This window comes from Scyliorhinus canicula, chromosome 13 (assembly GCF_902713615.1).
Source record: "Scyliorhinus canicula chromosome 13, sScyCan1.1, whole genome shotgun sequence".
NCBI classification, from domain to species: domain Eukaryota; kingdom Metazoa; phylum Chordata; class Chondrichthyes; order Carcharhiniformes; family Scyliorhinidae; genus Scyliorhinus; species Scyliorhinus canicula.
In genome coordinates this window covers 10,596,749-10,620,714 of record NC_052158.1, presented here as the reverse complement: position 1 = coordinate 10,620,714, position 23,966 = coordinate 10,596,749, and the positions used below count along the sequence as shown (strand labels likewise).

The following is a 23,966-nucleotide window of genomic DNA, read 5'->3' as shown; positions in this document are numbered from 1 at the left end:
ATGAGATTTGGTAACCAGTGTAGCCCTCCTAGCTGGTTTTGAGGATTCCACTGGCACGTCTTTGGTCTTTGGTTTTATCATCTGGATCGTATTTGCTCATCACCATTTATTTGTGCTGGAGGATTAGCTCCCTTTCCTCTTTTATCTATCAGTTCACCTTTCTCTAGTTGTAGGAAGTCTCACAGCACCAGGTTAATGTCCAACAGGTTTGTTTGGAATCATGAGCTTTTGGAGCGAAGCTCCTTCATCGTCTGGTGAGTGAAGTTACCTGAGGAAGGAGCTGCGCCCCGAAAGCTAGTGTTTGAAACAAACCTGTTAGACTTTAACCTGGTGTTGTCAGACTTCTTACTGTGCCCACCCCAGTCCAAAGTCGACATCTCCACATCATGGTTTCTCTATTTGAGCAACCGTAATAATAGTTTCTTGTCACTGGGACCTTTTATATGTTCTCACTACTTTAATTTAACAAATGAAAAATATTTATGTTCATGTGTTTTGTCTTTTTTTCCGAGTTTTTTTGGTGAATTTATGACCTGTACGTTTAACTCCATGTACATGAGTTAGGCCAGCATCCACCACTGATACTGGCGTGCTGCTGGGGCTGACAACCAAGCAAAGGTACATAAAGTAACTGATGTATAAAACAAAAGAGGGCAGTGTGCCAAAACAACGAGGGGAGCACAGCCCAAAAAGAACGAGAAAGGAAACAAAAACTTATCAAAAACCCGTCAAATTAAAGTGTGAAAATCGGGGTCGATAAGGCAATCCAATCCATGGAATTCTTGTCACTGTGGAAGCGGATTATTCCAGGTGCCTGTCATACAGAGCGAGGGAGGGTGATTTCTGAGGAACGGGGTAGTGGATTGGTTGATGCTTCTGTCACTCACAGTAAGGGAGGCGGGCTTCCTAGATTGGAGGCCAAGGATTGGCCAGAATACGACAGGGGTCAGAATAAGTCCGGCCTGTTCTCGTGGAAGGAGAAGCGGATTGGTGCAAACACCCGTCATTCAGGGGCGGGGGAGTGACTGGGTGAGAATGCCTGTCACTCAGGGGGCCAGGAGGCGGGCTCATGTAGATTAGGGAAGGTGATTGGTTCAGACCCAGATCACTCCGGAGGCGGGCTCATGTAGATTAGAGACGATGATTGGTTAAAGCTCCTGTCACTCAGAGGACAGAAGATCTTCTGGGATGAAGAAGCAGAAGTTCCTGTCACCCAGAGCCAGGGAGGCGGGGCTATATGAATTGTGCAACCTATTGGTTGCAGCACCTGTCACGCAGAGGCAGGGAGGCGGCTTTCCGGGGAGTGGGCAAGCAGATTGGTCAGAGCTCCTGTCACTCCGAGAGAGGGAGGCGGGTTTCCGGGAAATGAGGAAGTGGATTGGCCGGAGGTCCTGTCACTCAGAGTGAGGGAGGCGGGTTTCCGGGTCGGGCCCTCGGGCAGTGTGTTTGGGCCGAGCGGTAGTGAAGCAGCGCTGGGTTGTTGTGTCGGGAGTTGGAGCTGGTGGGAGCGAGTGACGGCGGGGCCGCCTCATTTTGTACCCGAGCTGGATTTATTATTCAACAGTTTTGATTCTTGTTCTGATCATTCACTCGGTGGAAACAGCAATGGCAACGGATTTGGTGAGCGAGCTGGAGAGTCGCTTCTTCGCCGAAAACCTGCTGAGCAACGAGGACTGGGGTAAGCAGAAAAGAAGAGGAGGGGTGAGAGGAGGGAGTGGGGGGGAGGAGGGAGTGGGGGGGAGGAGGTGAGAGGAGGGGGAGGGGGTGAGAGGAGGGAGTGGGGGGGAGGGGGTGAGAGGAGGGAGTGGGGGGGAGGGGGTGAGAGGAGGGAGTGGGGGGGGAGGGGGTGAGAGGAGGGAGTGGGGGGGGAGGGGGTGAGAGGAGGGAGTGGGGGGGAGGGGGTGAGAGGGGGGAGGGGGTGAGAGGAGGGAGTGGGGGAGGGGGTGAGAGGAGGGAGTGGGGGGGAGGGGGTGAGAGGAGGGAGTGGGGGGGAGGAGGGAGTGGGAGGGAGGGGGTGAGAGGAGGGAGTGGGGGGGAGGGGGTGAGAGGAGGGAGTGGGGGGGGGGGGGGTGAGAGGGAGGGGGTGAGAGGAGGGAGTGGGGGGAGGGGGTGAGAGGAGGGAGTGGGGGGGAGGGGGTGAGAGGAGGGAGTGGGGGGAGGGGGTGAGAGGAGGGAGTGGGGGGAGGGGGTGAGAGGAGGGAGTGGTGGGAGGGGGTGAGAGGAGGGAGTGGGGGGGAGGGGGTGAGAGGAGGGAGTGGGGGGAGGGGGTGAGAGGAGGGAGTGGGGGGGAGGGGGTGAGAGGAGGGAGGGGGTGAGAGGAGGAGGGGGTGAGAGGAGGGAGTGGGGGGGGAGGGGGTGAGAGGAGGGAGTGGGGGGGGGTGAGAGGAGGGAGGGGGTGAGAGGAGGGAGTGGGGGGAGGGGGTGAGAGGAGGGAGTGGGGGGAGGGGGTGAGAGGAGGGAGTGGGGGGAGGGGGTGAGAGGAGTGGGGGGGGAGGGGGTGAGAGGAGTGGGGGGAGGGGGTGAGAGGAGTGGGGGAGGAGGGGGTGAGGAGGGAGTGGGGGGAGGGGGTGAGAGGAGGGAGTGGGGGTGAGAGGAGGGAGTGGGGAGGAGGAGGAGGAGGGAGTGGGGGGAGGGGGTGAGAGGAGGGAGTGGGGAGGAGGAGGAGGGAGTGGGGGTGAGAGGAGGGAGTGGGGAGGAGGAGGAGGGAGTGGGGGGGAGGGGGTAAGAGGAGGAGCAGGGAGTGGGGGGGAGGGGGTAAGAGGAGGAGGAGGGAGTGGGGGGGTGAGAGGAGGAGGAGGGAGTGGGGGGGGGTGGGAGGAGGAGGGAGTGGGGTGGTGGGAGGAGGAGGGAGTGGGGGGTGTGAGGAGGAGGAGGAGGAGGGTGGGGGGGTGAGATGAGGAGGGTGGGGGGGGTGAGAGGAGGAGGGAGTGGGAGGGGGTGAGAGGGGGAGGGGGTGAGAGGAGAAGGGAGTGGGGGAGGGCGAGAGGAGGAGGAGGGAGTGGGGGGGCGAAAGGAGGAGGGAGTGGGGGGGCGAAAGGAGGAGGGAGTGGGGGGGGCGAAAGGAGGAGGGAGTGGGGGGGTGAAAGGAGGGGGGAGTGGGGGGGGCCAAAGGAGGAGGGAGTGGGGGGGGCCAAAGGAGGAGGGAGTGGGGGGGGCCAAAGGAGGAGGGAGTGGGGGGGGCAAAGGAGGAGGGAGTGGGGGGGGGCCAAAGGAGAAGGGAGTGGGGGGGGCCAAAGGAGGAGGGAGTGGGGGGGGGGGGCAAAGGAGGAGGGAGTGGGGGGGGCGAAAGGAGGAGGGAGTGGGGGGGGCGAAAGGAGGAGGGAGTGGGGGGGGGCGAAAGGAGGAGGGAGTGGGGGGGCGAAAGGAGGAGGGAGTGGGGGGGCAAAAGGAGGAGGGAGTGGGGGGGGCAAAAGGAGGAGGGAGTGGGGGGGGTGCTAAAGGAGTGGGGGGGGGAGGGTGTGAAAAGAGCAGGGAGGTGGGATGCTCTCCCTCTCTCTTGTCTAGTTTCACCTTAAATACATCCACACGCTTCACTGTCTTATATCGATGATCTCCCCACATGATCAAAACCTTTCATTATTTCAAAAAACAAACTTGCTGAATGGGCGACTGCAATTAAACACACATAAATGTGAGGCAGTCTGTTTTGGCAGGAAGAATGAGAGGTCAATTGTTACTTGGGAGGTGCAGGTCTTGGTGAGTTGGAGGAACAAAAGGAACTCGGTACAATTCAAATTACTGAAAACTGCGCTAGAGGTCAGCAGGATCACAAAAAAGAAAAGCAAGTTCTAGGGTTTATTGCTGGAGGAATAGCCTCTTTGTCACCCCTTGAGAGAAAAGTGACGTGGCCTGTCGATCCTTTCCTGAATTGTACATCCAAATAGTTCTGGTATTGTCCTTGTACACTGCTCTGCACCCTCTCCAGTGTCAGTATATCTTTTGAATAATGTATGTTATAATATGCACTGCATTTAGTGCTCCGTGGTGTGGTCTAAACAAGGAATAACTTCGCTACTTAACAATTCTATTCCTCCAGCGATAAACCCTAGAACTTGCTTTTCTTTTTTGTGATCCTGCTGACCTCTAGCGCAGTTTTCAGTCATTTGAATTGTACCGAGTTCCTTTTGTTCCTCCAACTCACCAAACCTGCACCTCCCAAGTAACAATTGACCTCTCATTCTTCCTGCCAAAACAGACTGCCTCACATTTATCTGTGTTTAATTGCAGTCGCCCATTCAGCAAGTTTGTTTTTTTATTTCAAATTTATTTTTAAAATTTAGCGTGGCCAATCTCCCAACCCTACACATGTTTGGGAGTGAAACCCACGCAAACACAGGGAGAATGTGCAAACTCCACATGGACAGTGACCCAGAGCCGGGATCGAACCTGGGACCTCAGCGCCGTGAGGCAGCAACGCTAACCACTGCACCCCTTCAGCAAGTTTATTAATGTTCTCCTGAATTTGTTGCAGTTCTCCTCAGTAATAACTATATCCGCACCTGCCCCCTCCCAATTTGTTGTCATCCTCACATTTAAAATTTGTGGATTTTTGATTCCAAACTGTTTATGTAAATTGTGTTAATCCTTGTGGAATACCGCATCATTCCTTCTGTCACTCTGAAGTATACAAGTTCCTGAATGGCCTTGACAAGGAATATGTAGACAGGATATTTCCTCTTGTGGGTGAGTCGTAAACTAGGGAGGCAGTGGGGAAACTTTTAAAATTAGGGGTCGTCTTTTTAGGACAGAGGTGAAGATTTTTTTTTCCGAGACATGTACGATTTTGGAACTTTGCCTCAGAAGGCAGTGGAGGCAGGGCCGTTGAATATTCTTAAGGCCGGGGTAGATGGGAATGTGTGACTCGGCACAGACAGAACTGCCATGATCTTATTGAGTGGAGGAGCAAGCTCGTGGGCTAAATGGCCTCCTGCTATTCCTGGTACCATGTTCACAACACTCTCACTTTCTACATTTTGTCTTGAAGCAAGCTTGCGATTCATTCTGCTATGTTTCTGCTGTCTGTAATGTTACCTGTGGTGTTATCCTGTCTCTCCCTCAATGGTCCAATTCCAACCTCAATCGTGTTTTTATTGGTGTGCTTGTAAACTATTGAACTGTTTTGTTTGCTATTTCATGACAATTTCATAATTCCTGTTTGCTTTCTTCATTGTTTCTTTTTAATTCCTCCCTGATTCCCTCTTCTCTGCTGTCTATGATACCCCCCTCCTAACCCTCCCCTTAAATCATACTGGTGTTTCATTTGTCCTTTTTGTGCAATGGATTTTCCCTGCCCACTTTTGTTTTTGGTTTAAAGAGCAGTTGATTTTAAGGCTAAATATTGGCCAGGCTTCTGGGGAAAATGTCCCTGCTCCTCTTCAAAGTGGACACATAGACCAGGTCTTTTCACATCTGTTCCTGACGGGCGGGTTTGATGCCGCCATTGGGGGATATCATGAGATGCCTTTAGACACATTTCCTAGTTGCATAAATGCAGGACGTGAGTATCCCATACCTCAGTCAGTGACGGGCTGCGTTTCCCACTGTCCAATGTCGGGTAGGTCATTTGAATACATTAGCATATCATTATCGGACCCAGAATTGCACCGTCATGTCACAGTAAACTACTACAGCAGCGTGATGTCAGAATGACACCATGTGCCACTGGTCTCAAAAGGCGATTATCTGGTGAGCAGAACTCCGAGGGGAACTCAGAGGTACACTCAAGTCGGGGCAGCTCTCACAGTGACTCCCATCTTCAGGGGGGTTCACAGGCAGCTGCTTTTTCGCTGAAAAAGCTGTGCAGCAGCTTTTTCGAGACTAAAGCATGGTCACTTGTCACAGAGAAAAGCACGAGAATCATTTGCACACAGCAAGCTCCCATGTGCAACAGTGTGATAACCAGATCAAATATTTCTAGGAAATGGTGGGAGAACACCCTGCTCTTCAGAACAGTGGCCGTGGGAGCTTCTGTGCTCATGTGAGAGGGCAGACAGGGTCTCAGTTATGAAATCTCATCTGAAACACAGCACCTCTGACAGTGCCGCACGCCTTCAGTACTGGCGTTACAATTCTCTACTCCAGTCTGTGTAGTGAGATCTGAATCCATACCTGTAACTCGGAAGCTGGAGTGCGGCTCGATGAGTGAAGGCTGACACTCATCAGTACAAGTGTTCAATACTTAATATTGAACTTCTGTTGAAATTTTACACTTGCATCTCATTTGCCAGGCAAGTTCAACTTGTTTCTTTGATTTTTAATTGCTTTTGTCTGTTATTACTTCACAGTGAGCTGAACTATGTAACTTAACCAATGTTCAGTCACTTGGTACACGTGACAATAAACAAATCCAATCAATCTATTCTTCCCCAACCCAAACTAATTATCATTTAATTTGTATTGGGAAATTCATTTTTTTAAACTTGTTTGGTCATGGAATGTGGGTGCCACTGGTTCGGCCATTATTTATTGCCCATCCCTAATTGTCCTTGAGAAGATGGTGGTGTGCTCACTCCATAATCCTGTGGTTATAGGTACACCCATAGTGCAATTATGGAAGGAATTCCAAGATTTTGATACAACGAGAATGAAGGAATGGCGATATATTTCAAAGTCAGGATAGTGAGTGACTTATTATAATCTTTATTAGTGTCACAAGTAGGCTTAAATTAACACTGCAATGAAGTTACTCTGAAAATCCCCTAGTCGCCACACTGCGGCACCTGTTCGGGTACACCTGAGGGAGAATTCAGAATGTCCAATTCACCTAACAAGCACATCTTTCGGGACTTGTGGGAGGAAACCAGAGCACCCGGAGAAAACCCACGCAGACTCGGGGAGAATGTGCAGACTCCACAGACAGTGACCCAGCAGCGAATCGAACCTGGGACCCTGGCGCTGTGAAGCAACTATGCTAACCATTGTGTGACCATGCCGCCCACTTAGAATTTACAGTGCAGAAGGAGGCCATTCGGCCCATCGAGTCTGCACCGGCTCTTGGAAAGCGCACCCCATTTAAGCCCACATTTCTAACCTAACCCAGTAACCCCACCTCACCTTTTTGGACTCTTAAGGGCAATTTAGCACAGCAAATCTACCTCACCAGCACATTTTTGGACTGCGGGGGGAAACCCACACAGACACAGTGAGAACGTAGAAACTCCAAAACAGACAGCGACCCAAGCTGGGAATCGAACCTGGGACCCTGGAGCTGTGAAACAACAGTGCTAACCATGAGCTATTTTGCTGCCCCATCTCCAGGTGGTGGTGTTCCCATGTGCCTGTTGCCCTTGTGCTTCAAGGGTAGAGATCTGAGTTTCGAAGGTGCTGTTGAAGGTGTCTTGGTGATTTCCAGCAGTGCATCTTGTGTAGATGATGTACACGGCTGCCACTGTGCGTCAGTGTTGGAGGGTGTGAATGTTTGTGGAGTGGGGGGGTGGCAATCAAGCAGGCTGCTTTGGTCTGAATGGTGTCAAGCTTCTTTTGTTGTTGGCGCTGTCCTGATCCAGGTAAATGGAGAGTATTCCATCACACTCCTGACTTGTGCTCAGTAGATGATGAATAAGTGTTCGGGAGTTAGGAGATGAGTTACTTTAAGGTTGGATTGGTAAGCCAGTTTCAAAGCCTGCAGCTTTATTTTAACATACTAGGTGGGCTGGTTGGTGAAGTTTACGCCTGCTTGAACTTAATGTTGACATTAGTATTTTGTTAAAATGCAAATTGTGTGTGTATCGCTGCATCAAAGTTTCATTTCCTCTGTGGTTGCATCTTAAATACGGTCCTCGACCATGCAAAGGCTTTTTAAAAAAAACCTCAGCAATGCCCCAAAGCAGAAGAGAAAATGTCAACTGCCCACCACAAACAGTTCTGCTGACCTCCTTCAGGACTACGACTGGAATTGTAGCAGAGACAAGCCGCCTGCAGGTTTGGCTCCCTGTTCGAAATTTGGACCTTTGCGATGGTCAGATTGAGGCGACTTTTGACTGCACGGGAATCCTATTCCTCAGGGACTGTGGATGTGCTGGAAAGTTTAAGCGTTACTGTCTCTCTCCTGTGCCAAGCTGGCAGCCTCCTGTGTTATTGTTTTTCATTTTATTTCATCTCATTTGTGTCTAGAAATGTCGGATGAATTTGGGGACTTTGTCCAGATTTGTTTTGAGCTAACTCCTTGAGCAGAGGGAATCTATTTTTTGCCTCTGCTGTGTTGAAATTGTGGTTCTTGTGCAATCTGTTGGTGTAGACTTGCTACTGTGCTGAGAAAGTAATGGACACAAAATCACTTTCTCTTTCCCTGGCCACACCTGACCAGGCGGAGAGTGCAGTGCCTGGGGTCAAAAGTCCAATTTAATTCTCCACACCCATGCTGTACTTTGTTAAAAATTGAGATTCCCTGATTTTTTTGTAGCGTTGCTTTGCCGATGATTATGCTCAGCGAGATGATTTGATGGGAGCCTTCTGGTATTGGCAACCCCCACCTCGGGTGGGTATTCGTCCCCTCATATATATCCCCCCCCTCCCCACCTCATTTAATGTTCCATCTTGGAGGTCCCCTCTTTTCCTGTGCTGACTTCATTATGACTGCACTGTCCTGGTTGTAAATATCGACGGTGGAGTCCCAATCTCGATGTTAACCGTGACCTGCACCTCTGAGAAAACACTGCAGCAATCACTATGCCCCCATTTTAATTGGGGGAAACATTGACCCCTGTCACTGGTTAAGGGCATTGATAAGAAGAGGGATGAAGTCCTGCAGGCAGATTTCTGCAGGGAGCTGGAAAAGAATTGGAAAAATAGGACCCAAAAGGCTGTGATCCCTGGGTTCCAGTGCGAGTGAATATTGAAGCAGGAGCAAAATGCACATGAATACACGGCTGAAGAGATGATCAGCAGGGAGGTCTTTACATTCCTGGGGCAAGGTGATTGATATTATGGGAGATGTGTCCTCTCGGAGGCCAGGCTGGTTACTAGAACAACAAAGTCAGGACTGATACCGTGATGGGTAGGTTTGCGAGTGCTGTCGGAGAAGGTTTAAACTAGTTTGGTGGGAGGAGTGAGTGGGGGCGGGGGGCTGGTGACGATCTGAGCATAGATTCAGGAGGGAGAGATTGGATGCAAGGGGTAAGGCAGGAGAGCCAAGGGCTCAGATAAACAATTGGAGTATGTGAGCTGGCATAAGAGTCCTTCCCTCCTTAATAATGCAATGAAAACAAATTACTGAAATGTAGCTTAAAGAAGGGCAGGAATGGCAGCTTAATGTTCCTGGTTAGAGGGTTTGCAGGCTGTATAAATGGAGAAAAGAGAAGGAGTGGGCTACAATATTGGTTAAAGAAACATCTAAAGAGACATCAAGGGCATTGGTAGCTGAAGCCAAATGAGTGGGACTGAGGAGTAAAAATGGGAACTCGCCCCCCCCCCCCCTCAAATTTGTCAGAGGGAGATAGAAAAGCAAACACGTAAACAATAAGCACAAACAATGAGGTAGTTATTGGGGATCTTCACTCACCGGAGTAAATTCAATATAAAATGTACAGAGTATGTAGAATGTGCAGAACGGTATTCAAGAGCTTTTTTAGTCAGTACATCACAAACCCAAAAAAGAGAAGGGGCTGTTTTGGGCTTTGGTTTATGCTTAGCTTGGGAATGAAACAGAGGTGCTTAACATTGAACGTTAGGATGAAGCTTTTGAAAAAGATACCGGGGGACAGGATATATGCACATTTGGAGGAAAATGGACTAGCTAATGCCAGGCAGCATGGTTTTGTACAGGGAAGGTCATGTTTCATGTGGGTTGCACAAGTGAATAGCATTGTGGCTTCACAACACCAGGGTCCCAGGTTCGATTCCCCACTGGGTCACTGTCTGTGCGGAGTCTGCATGTTCTCCCCGTGTCTGCGTGGGCTTCCTCCGGGTGCTCCAGTTTCCTCCCACAGTCCAAAGACAGGCAGGTTAGGTGGATTGGCCATGATAAATTGCCCTTGGTACCAAAAAGGTTAGGAGAGGTTATTGGGTTAACGGGGATTGGGGGGAAAGTGAGGGCTTGAGTGGGTTGGTGCAGACTCGATTGGCCCAATGGCCTCCTTCTGCACTGTGTGTTCTATGTTCATCAACTTAATTGAGTTTTTTGAAGAGATGACAAAGAAAATTGATGAGTGAAGTGGGGCCTTACTAATGTCATAGAGCGAAACCCTGTGCTCCACCACCCATTGGACCAGCCCCCTCCACAGAACTCCAGGTTCTTGTCCCGCTTAAGAATCAGCGAAATCATTGCCTGTGACACCGTCGGGGGCAGCACCCTTCTTTCCCTTGCCTCATTGAACATCCTCAACCACACTGGCCCCAGTATCCCCGAGAACATTTTATAAAACTCCACTGGGTACCCGTCTGGACCCGGGGCCTTACCTGCCTGCATGCCTTCAAGCCCTCCACTATCTCTTTCAACCCGATTGGGGCCCCAGCCCTTCTCACAGGTCTTCGTTGGGAAATTCAGCCCCCCCAAGAAGTGCCTCGTCCCCTCCGGCGGGGGGGGTTCCGACCTGTACAGCCTGCTGTAAAAATCTCTCAACGCCTTATTCACCCCTACTGAATCACCAACCAGGTTCCCCTCACCGTCCTTTACTTTCCCTATCTCCCTAGCTGCCTCCCTCTTCCTGAGCTGCTGTGCAAGCATTCTGCTGGCCTTCTCCCCATGTTCATAAATTGCCCCCCTTGCCTTTCTCAGCTGCTCCACCGCCCTCCCTGTGGTCAGCAAGCTAAACTCCGCCTGCAGACTCCCCCATTCCCTCAGGAGCCCTGCCTCTGGGGTCAGTGCATACCTCCTGTCGATCTGTAATATCTCCTTTACCAGTCTGTCCGTCCCTGCCCTGTCAACCTTCTCCCTATGAGCCCGGATCGAGATCAGCTTCCCCCTTACCACCGCCTTCAGTGCTTCCCAAACCACCGCTGCCGAAGTTTCCCGTGTCGTTGACCTGCAGGTATCTCTGAATGCATTTCCTCAGCCGCTCGCACACCCTGTCATCCGCCAAAAGTCCCACATCCAACCTCCAGTGCGGGCGCTGATTACTTTCTTTACTAAGCTGCAGGCCAACCCAGTGCGGAGCATGGTCTGAGATTGTGATCGCCGAGTACCCCGTGTCCACCACCCCAGCCAGAAAGACCCTGCTCAAAATAAAGAAATCAATCCGGGAGTACACTTTATGCACGTGTGAGTAGAATAAGAACTCCTTCGCCCCTGGCTGCTCAAACCTCCAGGGATCTCCCCCCGATCATCAGCTCCATGAACCCTCTTAGTTCCTTTGCCATTGCTGGAATGCTGCCCGTTTTCGAGCCTGACCGGTCTAAGCCAGGGTCCATAACTGTATTGAAGTCCCCTCGTATGACCAACCTGTGCGAGTCCAGGTCTGGTATCTTCCCTAGCATCCTCTTTATAAACTCCACATCACCCCAATTTGGCGCATATACATTCACTAATATCACCTGCACCCCCTCTACCTCCCACTGACCATAATGTACCGACCTCCCACATCCGAGACTATTCTGGCGCCTCAAACACCACCCGCTTATTGATCAGGATCACGACCACTCTAGTCTTTGACTCTAGTCCCGAATGAAACACCTGACTGACCTAGCCTTTCCTCAGTCTAACCTGGTCCGTTACCTTAAGGTGTGTATCCTTCAATATTATCACGTCCTTCAATCCCCTAAGATGCAAATAAACTTTTTAAAAACATAAACATTGCATCAAAGTTCTCAGTCCGACACCAGTTCTTTCCATTTTGCGAAGTCCAACGCTTCCTCAGGTGACTTGAAATATAAATGTTGCTCCTCGTATGTGACCCAGAGGCGGGCCGGATACAACAGCCCGAACTTCAACTTTTTCTTGAAAAGGTTCGACCTGATCTGGTTAAACTCCGCTCTTATCCTGGCCGCCTCTGCACTCGGGTCTTGGCGAAGCCCTCCTGGATAACTTGTATCAGCTGCTCCGTTGACCGCTGGGTCGACAAGCCAGAGGTCCGGTCCTCCGCCATGCTTACACCCGGTGCAGCTTCAGTCCAAGCCTTCCCTGTCCTTCTGTTTCTGCCTTTGCGAGCACTTCTAGTCCTCCTTTCCATGCATCAATGTGGGAACCCAGTACACAATTGCCTCTGTCACCGATTTTTCGTCCGGTAGAAGGTCCAAAAGTCCGACCCGAGCAGGAGTCACGAAATGTGTGACTGAATCCTTCATAGCCGCCACCAGAAGTCCTAACAGCACGTAGTTAACTGTGGGAGGAAACCGGAGCACCCACGCAGACATGGGGAGAACGTGAAGACTTCGCACAGACAGTGATCCAAGCCGGGAATAGAACCTGGGACCCTGGAGCTGTGAAGCAACAGTGCTAACCACTGTGCTACCGTGCCACCTCTAATCACCTTGGCCACCTGTATCCCACATACATACAGAGGGATCTCGGTGTGCAGGTCCACGGTTCCCTAAATGTGGCAACGCAGATGGCCAAAGTGATTAAGAAGGCATATGGCATGCTTGCCTTCATCATCCGGGGCATTGAGTACAGGCATTGGGAAATCATTTTGCAGCTGTATAAAACCTTGGTTATGCCGCATTTGGAGTATTGCATGTAGTTCTGGTCACCGATCAGAAGGACCTGAAGCTTTGGAAAGTGCAAAGAAGGTTCACCAGGATGTTGACTGTTCTCAAGGGTGTTTGGCTCTGAGGAAAGGTTGAATAAACTAGGATTACATTCACTGGAATGATGGAGGCTGAGAGGCGACCTGAGAAAGGTCTACAAAATTCAGTAGTATAGACGGTGGATAGTCAAAGGCTTTTCCCAAGGGTGGAAGTGTCAATTACAAGGAGGCACGGGTTCAAGGTGAAAGGGGAAAAGTTTAAGGTTGATGCGCAGGGCATAAAAATAATAAGAGGTTAGGACAGCACGGCGGCGCAGTGGTTAGCATTGCTGCCTATGGCGCTGAGGAACCGTGTTCGATCCCGGCCCTGGGTCATTGTCCGTGTGGAGCTTGCACATTTCTCCCGTGTGTCTGCATGGGTTTCACCCCTACAACCCAAAGACCGGGCAGCACGGTAGCATAGTGGTTAGCATAGTTGCTTCACAGCTCCAGGGTCCCAGGTTCGATTCCTGGCTGGGTCACTGTCTGTGCGGAGTCTGCACGTTCTCCCCGTGTCTGCGTGGGTTTCCTCTGGATGCTCCAGTTTAGGTGGATTGGCCATGCTAAATTGCCCTTCGTGCCCAAAAAGGTTAAGTGGGGGTTATGGGATAGGGTAGATACGTGGGCTTGAGTAGGGTGCTCTTTGTCAGGGCGGGTGCAGACCCGATGGGCCGAATGGTCTTCTGCACTGTAAATTCTATGTTCTATGTGCAGGGTAGGTGGATTGGCCACGCTAAATTTCCCCGTTCACTCGCACTGCCACTTCAGGGCAGCCTGTTGCAGATCCAGTGATACTACATCATACGGCAAATAATTCAATTCTGTGCACTGATGAACCTCTCCCCTCGGCCCCCTTTTTCATTACACTCAGGCTGAACCCAAGAGTGCTCACGCTCTTTTGAAATTCCACTTCATCAGTCGTCCTCCATGACGTTGTTTGCGGTGTTAATGTAAGCCAACTTGTGACAATAATAAAGATTGTTATTAAAAGCAAAGACGAGAGCTAGCCTTCTGCCTCTTTAAGCAGGTGGCGAGCAATCCTTTACGCCTGCTCGAGAGCACAGACGGGTCCCATGGCTGAGCATCTCAACGGAAAGACAAAGATCAGCGTTTGCAAAATAAACACATACACAAGTTTCCTGCAGTTAATAAGTCAACCATAAGGCACAGATGCTTTCAACAAACAAGCTGTAGTGTACAGACCGAACCTTTTTGCTGCCGTGATGTGATTTGAGAGAGGGTTTAGTTTTGTTGGGGTGGCAGATGGTTGTGGGGGATGGGGTAGTTATAAAATACAACTGTTTTGTGATACACTGAACCTCCTTTTCTGTAGTGGGCAAGAACACTTTCTATTTCTTAAGTATTCTAACCTGATTTCCCACAGGATCCTCCGTTAATCTCTATTGCTTTTGCCACTGTGGAATTTAGCACTTTTCAATTTTGAAATGGATGCCTGAGGTGTAATTTGTTCTTGTTGGTATTACTGCACTGCCACTACCCTGTACGAGGAACCTGCTACATGTTACAGGGAAAAACAAATGAAGTCTGCAGTCTCTGCACACCTTCAGTTTGGGCCTGAGTATCTCCAATTCTAATTGCTCCACCGTTAACAGCCATGCCTTCAGATACCCCAACCCTAAACTCTGAAATACCTTCCCTGAACCTTCCTGTCTCTCTTGCCTCCTGTAAGAAACTTTTTACAAACCTTTCTGAGCCACCTGTCCTCGTGTCTCCATGTCTCCTTATGAGGCTTGGCAGCACCGTTTAATAATCTCTCCTCTGAAGCACTCGTAGGTGCTACATGAATGCAATATTTGTTGATGCATGGTTCAGATGTAATTGGTTTGTGTCAAAAGGCGATATAGGGATAGAAAGTGGGGAGAGGGACTGTGATAGAATTGAACAGCTTAGACTTGAGGGAGGTGTTGTTTGCAATTTTAGCATGCTTAAAAGGGGATAAATTCCATGGCCCTGATGAGATCTATCCTAGGCTGCTGTGTGAGGTAAGGGAGGAGATTACAGGGTCTCTGATGCTAATATTCAAATCCTCTCTGGCCACAGGAGAGGTGCCAGAGGACTGGAGGACAGCTAATATTCTATAAGGCAAGTAAGTATAAAACAAGTAATTGCAGGCCAGTGAGTCTAATATCAGTGGTCGGGAAATTATTGGGAAAAAGTTCTGAAGGACAGAATTAATCTCCACATTGATTGGCAAGGATTAATCAAGGATCGTCAGCTTGGCTTTGTCAAAGGGAGATAATGTCTTACAAAATTGATTGAATTTTTTGAGAAGGTGACTGAGTGTAGATGAGGGCAGTGCAGTTGATGTAATCTACATGGACTTCAGTGGTTCAAGAAAGTCAGAGCCCATGGAATCCAGGACAATTTGGCAAATTGGATCCAAAATTGGCTTAGTGGCAGGAGGCAGAGGAAGATGGTCAAAGGTTTTTGTGACTGGAAGGCTGGGTCCAATGGTGTTTCAAAGGCATCGGTGCTGGGTCCCTTGTTGTTTGTAGTGGATATTGATGATCTGATTGTGGGGTGCAGGATCAGTAAGTTTGAAGATGACATAAAAATTGGTTATGTGATAAATAGCGAGGAGGTAATAAGGTGATAAAGAAAGGCTTGTTTGATGGGATCAGTGGCAAATGGAATTTCACTCAAAGCTGTGATAGGATGCATCTCAGGAGGACTAAGGCAAGGGAATATGCAGTGCATGGTAGAATGCTAGGAAGTGCAGAGGACCAGAGGGATCATGGGGTGCAAGTTCTAGATCCCTAAAGGTAACAGGACAGGTAGATGAGATGGTTAAGGCATATGAGATACCTGCTTTTATCAGCTGAGGCAGAATATAAGAGCAGGGACGTTATGATGGAACTGTATAAAATGCTGGTTAGGCCACAGCTAGAATATTGTGTGCGGTTCTGGTTGTCACGCTATAGGAAGGATGTGATTGCAGTAGAAGAATCACCAGGATATTTCTTGGGCTGGAGCGTTTCCCCTCTGAAGAGAGGCTAGTTAGAGCTGGGGTTGTTTTCCTTTGGGCAGAAAAGGCTGAGGGGGCAACTGATTGCAGTGTAAAAAATTATTAGGTGCATAGATAGGGTAGATGGGAATAATGTTTTCCCTTTAGTAGAGGGGTCAATAACCAGGCGGCATACATTTAAGGGATGGGGCAGGAGGTTTTCACCCGCAGGGTGATTGGAATTTGGAACTCACTGCCTGAAAGTAGAGGCAGGAACCCTCAACATGTAAGAAGCATTTACATGAGTGCTTAACACCAAAACATAGAAGGCTACGGACCAAGTGCTGGGAAATAGGATAAGAATAGTTAGATGCTTGTTGGCCAGCACAGACACAATGGGCCGAAGGGTCACTATCTGTGCTGTAAATCTCTGTGACTCTGATCGCAAAACTATTCTGCCAGGATCTAGGTGTCTCTTTCCAATTGAGATTTTTGACCAATTTAACTGCTTAAAATTGGCCAATCTCATCCATGTAAATTCAGGCAGCACCTGTGAATCTCACTGTTATTTTTGGAGTAGCAGAGTTCGGTGTACTGAGTGTTATTTATAGAATGTATGCTGATGAAGATCAGAAGTTTTCTGTTTCCTGCACACAGCCACAGATCAGTAGGCCTCCAGCTGGATGTTACTGCGCAGGGCTGGGTGAAAGCGGAGCTCAAATCTTGCAGGCTAAATGAAGGTTGCTACCTAGGAATGTTAAAAGCTCGAAGCGGTGTAAGGCAGCATGAGACAGTTTGCTGGATATTACGTTATCAAAAACAAGGAATGGACTTTATATGATTTCCTTAATCCACAAAAGCAGTAAAGCACTGCACAGCCCTGTGAGATATTTCTGAAGTGTGGTCACTGCTGTAATTCAGGCAAATGCGGCACTATTTTTGAACAATATGACCAGATAATTTGAATTTAGGGTGTTGGCTGAGGGCTAAATATTGACTCGAAACATAAGACAGCTCCTCTGTCCTTTGTCGAAAGAAAATGTGTTCTTTTTGTAGGACACAGTGTTACCCCTCGAGTTCAGACGGTAGATTTAACGTCGGGAATCGTTGGAAATATGCTCTGGTCTTTGTGCAGTGCGCTTGACCCTACAAACTTCTCACCCTGAGGCAATAGTGCTGTCCTCTGAGCCAAACCGACGCGGATAAACAGAAGATGAGTAGTGAATGTTATGAAATCAACAAGGTAGCACAGTGATCAGCACAGTTGCTTCACAGCTCCAGGATCCCAGGTTCGATTCCCAGCTTGGGTCACTGTCTGTGGAGTCTGCATGTTCTCCCCATGTCTGTGTGGGTTTCCTCCGGGTGCTCTGGTTTCCTCCCACAGTCCAAAGATGTGCAGGTTAGGTGGACTGGCCATGATAAATTGCCCTTGGTGTCCAAAAAGGTTAGGTGGGGTTACTGGATTATAGGGGGTAGTGTGGAGATGTGGGCTTAAGTAGGGTGCTCTTTCCAAGAGCCAGTGCAGACTCGATGGCCCGAATGGCCTCCTTCTGCACTGTAAATTCTGTGATTCTATGAACATCCTGGGGATCACCATTGACCAGAATTTAACCGGACCAGCCATATACATTACTTTGGCTGTAAGACTTTGTCACAGGCGGGAAGTTCTGCCTCGAATACCTCCATTCCTGACTCTCCAACTCTTGATCGCTCAGCTTGCCTGTCTGAGCACGGCTCCAACAACATTCATGAAGCTTGACACCATCAAACATGAGGTAGCCCACTTGGTTGGCACCCCCTCCATGACAGTCAACATTCATTCCCTCCACCAATGGCACACGGTGTGTATCAAAAACAAGGTGCACTGCAACATCTTGCCATGTTTCCTCCTTCTAACACCTTCCAAACCTATAACCCCTACCTCCCAGAAGGACAGGTTTGGCAGGCACATGGCAACACCACCACCTGGAAGTCCCATCCCCCCTGCCCCCTCAGTCCCACACGATCCTGATTTGGAAATATATCACCTTTCCTTCACTGTTGCTGGGGGAACATCCTGGAACTCCCTCCCTAACAGCACTGCGGGCTTCCCAACACTGCAGGGACTGGCATGGTTCAAAAAGATAACTCATTACCACCTTCTGAATTAATGAGGAGATCTGGGGTTATGGGGAAAATGCAGAAGAATGGGGATGAGAAACATGGCCATGATTGAATGGTGGAACAGGTGCGATGGGCTGAATGGACGAATTCTGCTGCTATGTCTTGTGGTCTTGAGATGGGCATTAAAACTTGGCACATCACTGAAACAAACAATTTTAAAATGCTGTAACTTGATGTGAAATAAGTCTCTTACCAATTTTGCAAAACACCTTTGTGCAAATAAATCAGTCCAGACAACATAATGAATGAAAAAATCTGCTGCACCATCGGTGAGTTGTACAGAATCAGAAACTGTGAGAGTAGTATAGCTCGGAATGACTTCCCAGTCGGTGAAAGTCTGCGCTGGGACAGTTGCATTGTGGCGAGGAGGTTTATGTAAATGCTGAGAGCCTGTGTTTACCCGGCCAGAGTGTCTGGTTTGTCTCTGGATAAAGGATTGACTGTTTCGGACAGAGCTATGGCATTTCTTCTCCTAGAAGGCTGTGGATCTATTAGATTCTGTAGCTCCGAGGGCTGCAGGTGTTCAGTTATTGAGTATATTTGAAGTAGATCTTTGGGCCTCCCCAGTCACAAGATGCACTGAAACAACTTGCAAAAGCTCATTCCAAATCTGTAAAATCTTCCACTTAGGACAAGGGTAACAGATGCCTGGGAACACCACCGCCTGGAAGTTTCCCTCCATGTCACTCGCCATTCTGGCTTGGAAATGTATAGTTTCTTTCCTGTCACTGGAATTGCCTAACAGTACTGTGGCAGTACCTACACTACATGGATTGCAGTGGTTCAGGACTGTGGTGTATCACCACCTTGAGGCAGTCAGGGATAGGCAGCGATTGCTGATCTAGCCAGTGACATACACGTCCTCTGAACGAATGGGGGTGGGGGGGACTTTCCGAAGCAAGCCGAAGTATGGGATCCCACTCCGAAGATTTAAGCACAAGAATCTAGACTGACTTTCCAGTGTGGTACTGAGGGACTGCTGCACTGCTGAAGGTGCTATCTCTGGATGTGAAATTTCCCTTAATGGTGTTCAAAGAAGAGTTCGGGAAGTTTGCTGGTGCCTGTGTCCAATATTTCTTGCTGTTTAAGGGAAGCTGGTTGGTGTGTTTCCTCCATTACAACAGTGGCAGCGCTTCGAAAATACCTCCTTGGATGTAAAGTGCTCTGAAACATGATCTAGTGAATGGATCTGTATAAACATTTATCAATTGATGCTTGAATATAGAAAATCCTTTGTTAAAAGTGCTGGATTATAGTGAGGGCGTTCACTTTTTCTCCAGTTTCAAATGCATTTGTGACTCTTAAAGCCTCAACTCACTGGCAAAGAATAAAACATTTTTAATTTCAGCTAATAATGGCTTTGTTTATAAAAAATATACTGGTGTATGATAGTGCTGGGTGACTTCTCTGCTGTTTAGATTCCAGTTGTTCGAAGTCCCACCCTATTTAGATTGTGGGTGGAACAGGCTTCAGAACCGCTGCCAGACATGTGCATTCCTGGTGCCAGTGGACTCTGGCTGGGATTCTTTGCTACTGCTCTCTGCATAACATGAGTAGTAGAAGTTGACCATGTGGCCCCTCAAGCCTGTTTCGCCATTCAGTGATGTCCCACAGCAACAGATGCTGGCTCAGCCGAACGTGCCCACATCGGAATTTAAAAAAAATAGCTTTTACCCCACCTCTTTATTCCCCAAATCCCTCGACTCACTTAGTGTCCAAAAGTCTTGTCGATCTTGGATTTTAATTTACTCCATCTAAGCACCCACCGCACTCCTGGCGTGGAGAATCTTGAAGGACCCTCCAGCCCCTAGGCTGAAGAAATTTCACCTCAACTCAGTCCTAAATGGTAAAGTCTATCATTATAGAATTTCTCATGTGACAGCAGTGACAGCTTTTCAAAGGCCTGTCATTGGCTGTGAAGTGCTTTGCCTTCCATTATAGCAGGATGTCTCGCTGTGTATAAACACACACTCTTGTTTTCGTGCGACTCTGCGGGTTTATTTTGTTGTGGCTGGTGACCAGTATTCATCCCATGGTGACTGGTGGCAGCCTGTAGTCTGTTGGTGCAGATATCACCATTGCTGAGTTCTGTTGCAACACTGCTTGTATATTGAGGGATCAGGGAAGTACATCCATGTGACTGTGCCAGCATTTCAATAGTCGAGTTTGTGTGGCTCCTTTCCAGTTTATCAAGTGCTATAAAATTGCTGAGTTTGGTACACTCTGTAAAACATTAACAGCCTGTTTGTGGAACAGGAGTAAGCTTTGCGAAATGGGTCACGCATTTCTGCTTCGATGTCATCCATGTGTTGTGTTTATAGTTTCTCTTCCTCCTCTGTTTTTACTCCATGGCTTTCAGCGCTGGATACTTGAGCAGCTTTCATGGTTGGTCCCTTTCATCATGGGGCAGGGGGTTTGCCCCTTTCGCAGATGGCTGCACTCAGAAAGGATGTACAAGGAAACAGATGGCCCTGTTTTCACCTGCTCGGCTATGTGTCAGTGACTGAGCCATTTAGCTGTGTAAGAACTCGTCGAAGAGAGCTGTGACTTTCTCATGAGTTGCGTGGAGTGGCTGAGAGAAGCTGGGACACCCCCCCCCCCCCCCCCCCCCCCCCCCCCCCCCCAGTTCAGAGGATTATGGAGCGATTGGCGCAAGATAAGGACTCGTGTGATTGGGGTAATATGAGTTCAGAATGAGGACTTGCTAACAGCAAAAAAGCAAAGAGGGTAGGATTTGGGGGTAATTTTTGGTTTGTCAGGCTATAGCTAGCAAAGTCCCATTATAGGTCAGTGCTTGGTCCTGGGCAGTTAATCTACAATGATTGATCTGAGCAGACTGAGTGAGTGTAATGATATAAATCTAGGTGGGAAGGCTGCAGAGAGCTATGTAGATAGGTTAAATGAATAGCCAGAAAGGTAGCAGTATAATATGGGGCAGTATAATATGGAGCAATGTAAAATTATCCAATTTGCTGGGAAGAATAGAAAGAATATTTTTAGAAGGAGAGAGACTGATAAATGTAGGCACCCAGCAGCATTTGAGAGTCCTGTCCAAGCAACTTGGTAACAAATAATATGTTTGCCGTTATTGCAAGGGGGTTGGAGTATAAAGAGTAATGATGTCGGCGTTGGACTGGGGTGAGCACAGTAAGAAGTCTTACAACAACAGGTTAAAGTCCAACAGGTTTGTTTCGAATCACTAGCTTTCAGAGCACTGCTCCTTCCTCAGATGAATGAAGAAGTATGTTCCAGAAACATACATGTAGACAAAGTCAAAGATGCAAGACAATGCTTTCAATACAAGCATTTGCAGATAATTAAGTCTTTACAGATCCAGAGATAGGGGTAACCCCAGGTTAAGGAGGCGTGAATTGTCTCAAGCCCAGGCCAGATGGTGGGGGATGAATGTAATGCAACATGAATTCAAGGTCCCGGTTGATGCCGTACTCGTGTGTGTGGATCTTGGATATAAGTTTCTGTTCTCTCTATTTTGCTTTGTCGCGCATCCTGAAGGCCGCCTTGGAGAACGCTTACTGGGAGATCAGAAGCTGAATGTGCTTGACTGCTGAAGTGTTCCCCGACTGGAAGGGAACATTCCTGCCTGGCGATTGTCACGCGATGTCCGTTCATCCGTTGTCGCAGTGTCTGCATGGTCTTGCCAATGTACCACGCTTCGGGACATCCTTCGGGACATACACAGTGTATGAGGTAGTCAACGTTGGTCGAGTCAGGTACGCAGTACATACTCATGCGACTCGGCCAACGTTGTCTACCTCATACGCTGCAGGAAAAGATGTGCTGAAGCGTGGAGCCACATGTCGGCCAGACCAGATAAGGATGGCAGAGTTTTTTCCCTAAAGGGTATCATAAAACGGATTTGTTTTTTACAACAATCATTGTCATGGTCACCATTACTGACACTAGCCTTAAATTCCATATTTATTAATGAATTGAAATTCAACTAGCTACGGTGGTGGGATTTGACTTCATGACCTTATTGACTTGGGAAGCGGATTGAAGGACCTTATGGCTGCCTATCTTTTGCTCATTGAGGTTTTCAAAGTGGTTGTTTCTGACAGAGTACTGAGAGAATTTGTTTCCACTCGTGTGTGTTAGTAACCAGGTGAGACAGATTGAAGATAATTGATAAATCCAGCAGGGTGGTTGGCTTATTTTTTACAGCAGTTACCTATGCTGGATCTAAGTAGCATGGTGAGAATCGTGGTATCATTCCACTCTATCACCCTTGATCCCTCCCACCCTTGTGCCTGCTGACCTACATCGGTTCCAAGCCACACAACGTCTTGATTTAGAAATTCTTCTCCTTGTTTTTTAATACCTCCATGGCCTTACCCCTCCCTATCTCTGTCATCTCTACCGGCCCACAGCCCTTCGAGACGTCTGAGCTGCTTTAATGCTGGCCTCGCTTCTGCATTCTCAACAATAATCACTCCTCCATTAGTGGCCATGCCTTCAGTTGCCTTGGTCCCAAGCTTTGCGATTCCCTCCCTGCTCCCCTCTGCCTTTCTAACCTGCTTTCCTTCCTTGCAACACTTATCTGATCCAGTATCTCCTAATGCGACTCGGTGTATTTCTTTGTTTATAATACCCTGGTGAAATGTCTTGGGCTGTTACATTATGTTAAAGGTACTATATGAATATGGACAGCATCTTCCAAACCCACGAACTCTACATCTGAATGGACAAGGGCAGCATGTACCTGGGAGCACCATCACCTGGAAGTTCCCCTCCGTCACTCACCATCCTGACGTGAAAATGTATCGGCCGCTCCTTCACTGTCGCAGGGTCATTATCCTGGGACATGCTCCCTAACAGCACAGTGGTGTACCTACTCCTCAAGGACTGTAGTGGTTTAAGAAGGCAGCTCATCGCTACCTTCCCAGGGGCAATTGGGGATGGGCAACAAATGTTGGGCTGGCCCACACCCCCATGAAAGCTGTTGACACCGTGCAGGAGGAGGCCATTTGGTTCATTGTGCCTGTGCTGGTTCTCTGAAAGAGCTATCTTGTTCAGTCCGCTGTCCTTCCCCCATTGCCCCACAAGGGGTTTCTCTCTTTTAAGTACAGTATGCATCTACATCCCCTTTGAAAGTCACCATTGGAGCAACGTCCACCACTGACTCAATCTGTGCCTCCCAGATCTGGCTGTGTAAAAAAAAAAAGACAAGTCTGTGAAAAGAACCTTTCTGTTGAAGCTGACCTACAAATCAGGCTACCGTGGGGCCTCACGGTAGCATGGTGGTTAGCATCAATGCTTCACAGCTCCAGGGTCCCAGGTTCGATTCCCGGCTGGGTCACTGTCTGTGCGGAGTCTGCACGTCCTCCCCGTGTGCGCGTGGGTTTCCTCCGGGTGCTCCGGTTTCCTCCCACAGTCCAAAGATGTGCGGGTTAGGTGGATTGGCCATGCTAAATTGCCCGTAGTGTAAGGTTAATGGGGGGATTGTTGGGTTACGGGTATACGGGTTACGTGGGTTTAAGTGGGGAGATCATTGTTCGGCACAACATCGAGGGCCGAAGGGCCTGTTCTGTGCTGTACTGTTCTATGTTCTATGTTCTAAATGGTGTCAGTGGATGTGCTGAGCACACTAAACTACCTGGGCACCGATGAGGGCTGACTGCTGATCCAGAGCAGAAGAACGTACAGTTCCCATTACTTAATTCCTGCTGCTAAATGATGCGAAACTTTTCACATCCCGATACCTGAATATTCAGGTAACTGCGTAATGAACCCTTCAAATTGAAAATCGCTTTATTGTCACTAGTTGGCTTCAATGAAGTTACTGTGAAAAGCCCCTAGTCGCCACATTCCGGCGCCTGTCCGGGGAGGCTGGTACGGGAATCGAACCGTGCTGCTGGCCTGCTTGGTCTGCTTTAAAAGCCAGCTATTTAGCCCAGGTGAGCTAAACCAGCCCCTTCAGTGAAGTATTGAGCTGGGGAGCAGGTCCTGGTATAATTACAGAAAATTAACACCCCCACAAATGTTTGTAGTGAGCTTCTTTATAAGAGCAGTTTTATTTTAAGAGCAAGCCCTGAACAGTCCATAACCATTTATTTTCATGGATTTTATCTTCGATTGGAGCTCACACGTGCATTTTGACACACTGTACTTTACATCAAAAACTACAGCATGGATGTCACTATAATGGCGATTAACGTTCA

The 23,966-nt window shown here is 48.8% G+C and overlaps 1 protein-coding gene across 1 annotated transcript in view; it reads left to right on the top strand.

The window, feature by feature from the left end:
• Positions 1-1,422: 1,422 nt before the first annotated feature.
• Positions 1,423-23,966, top strand: part of atf6b (activating transcription factor 6 beta) — an 88,361-nt gene continuing 65,817 nt past the window's right edge. The window contains exon 1 of the mRNA XM_038815551.1: positions 1,423-1,678. Within this exon, the coding sequence (XP_038671479.1) occupies positions 1,606-1,678 (73 nt within the window). The 5' untranslated portion in view covers positions 1,423-1,605. The remainder of the gene's footprint in view (positions 1,679-23,966) is intronic.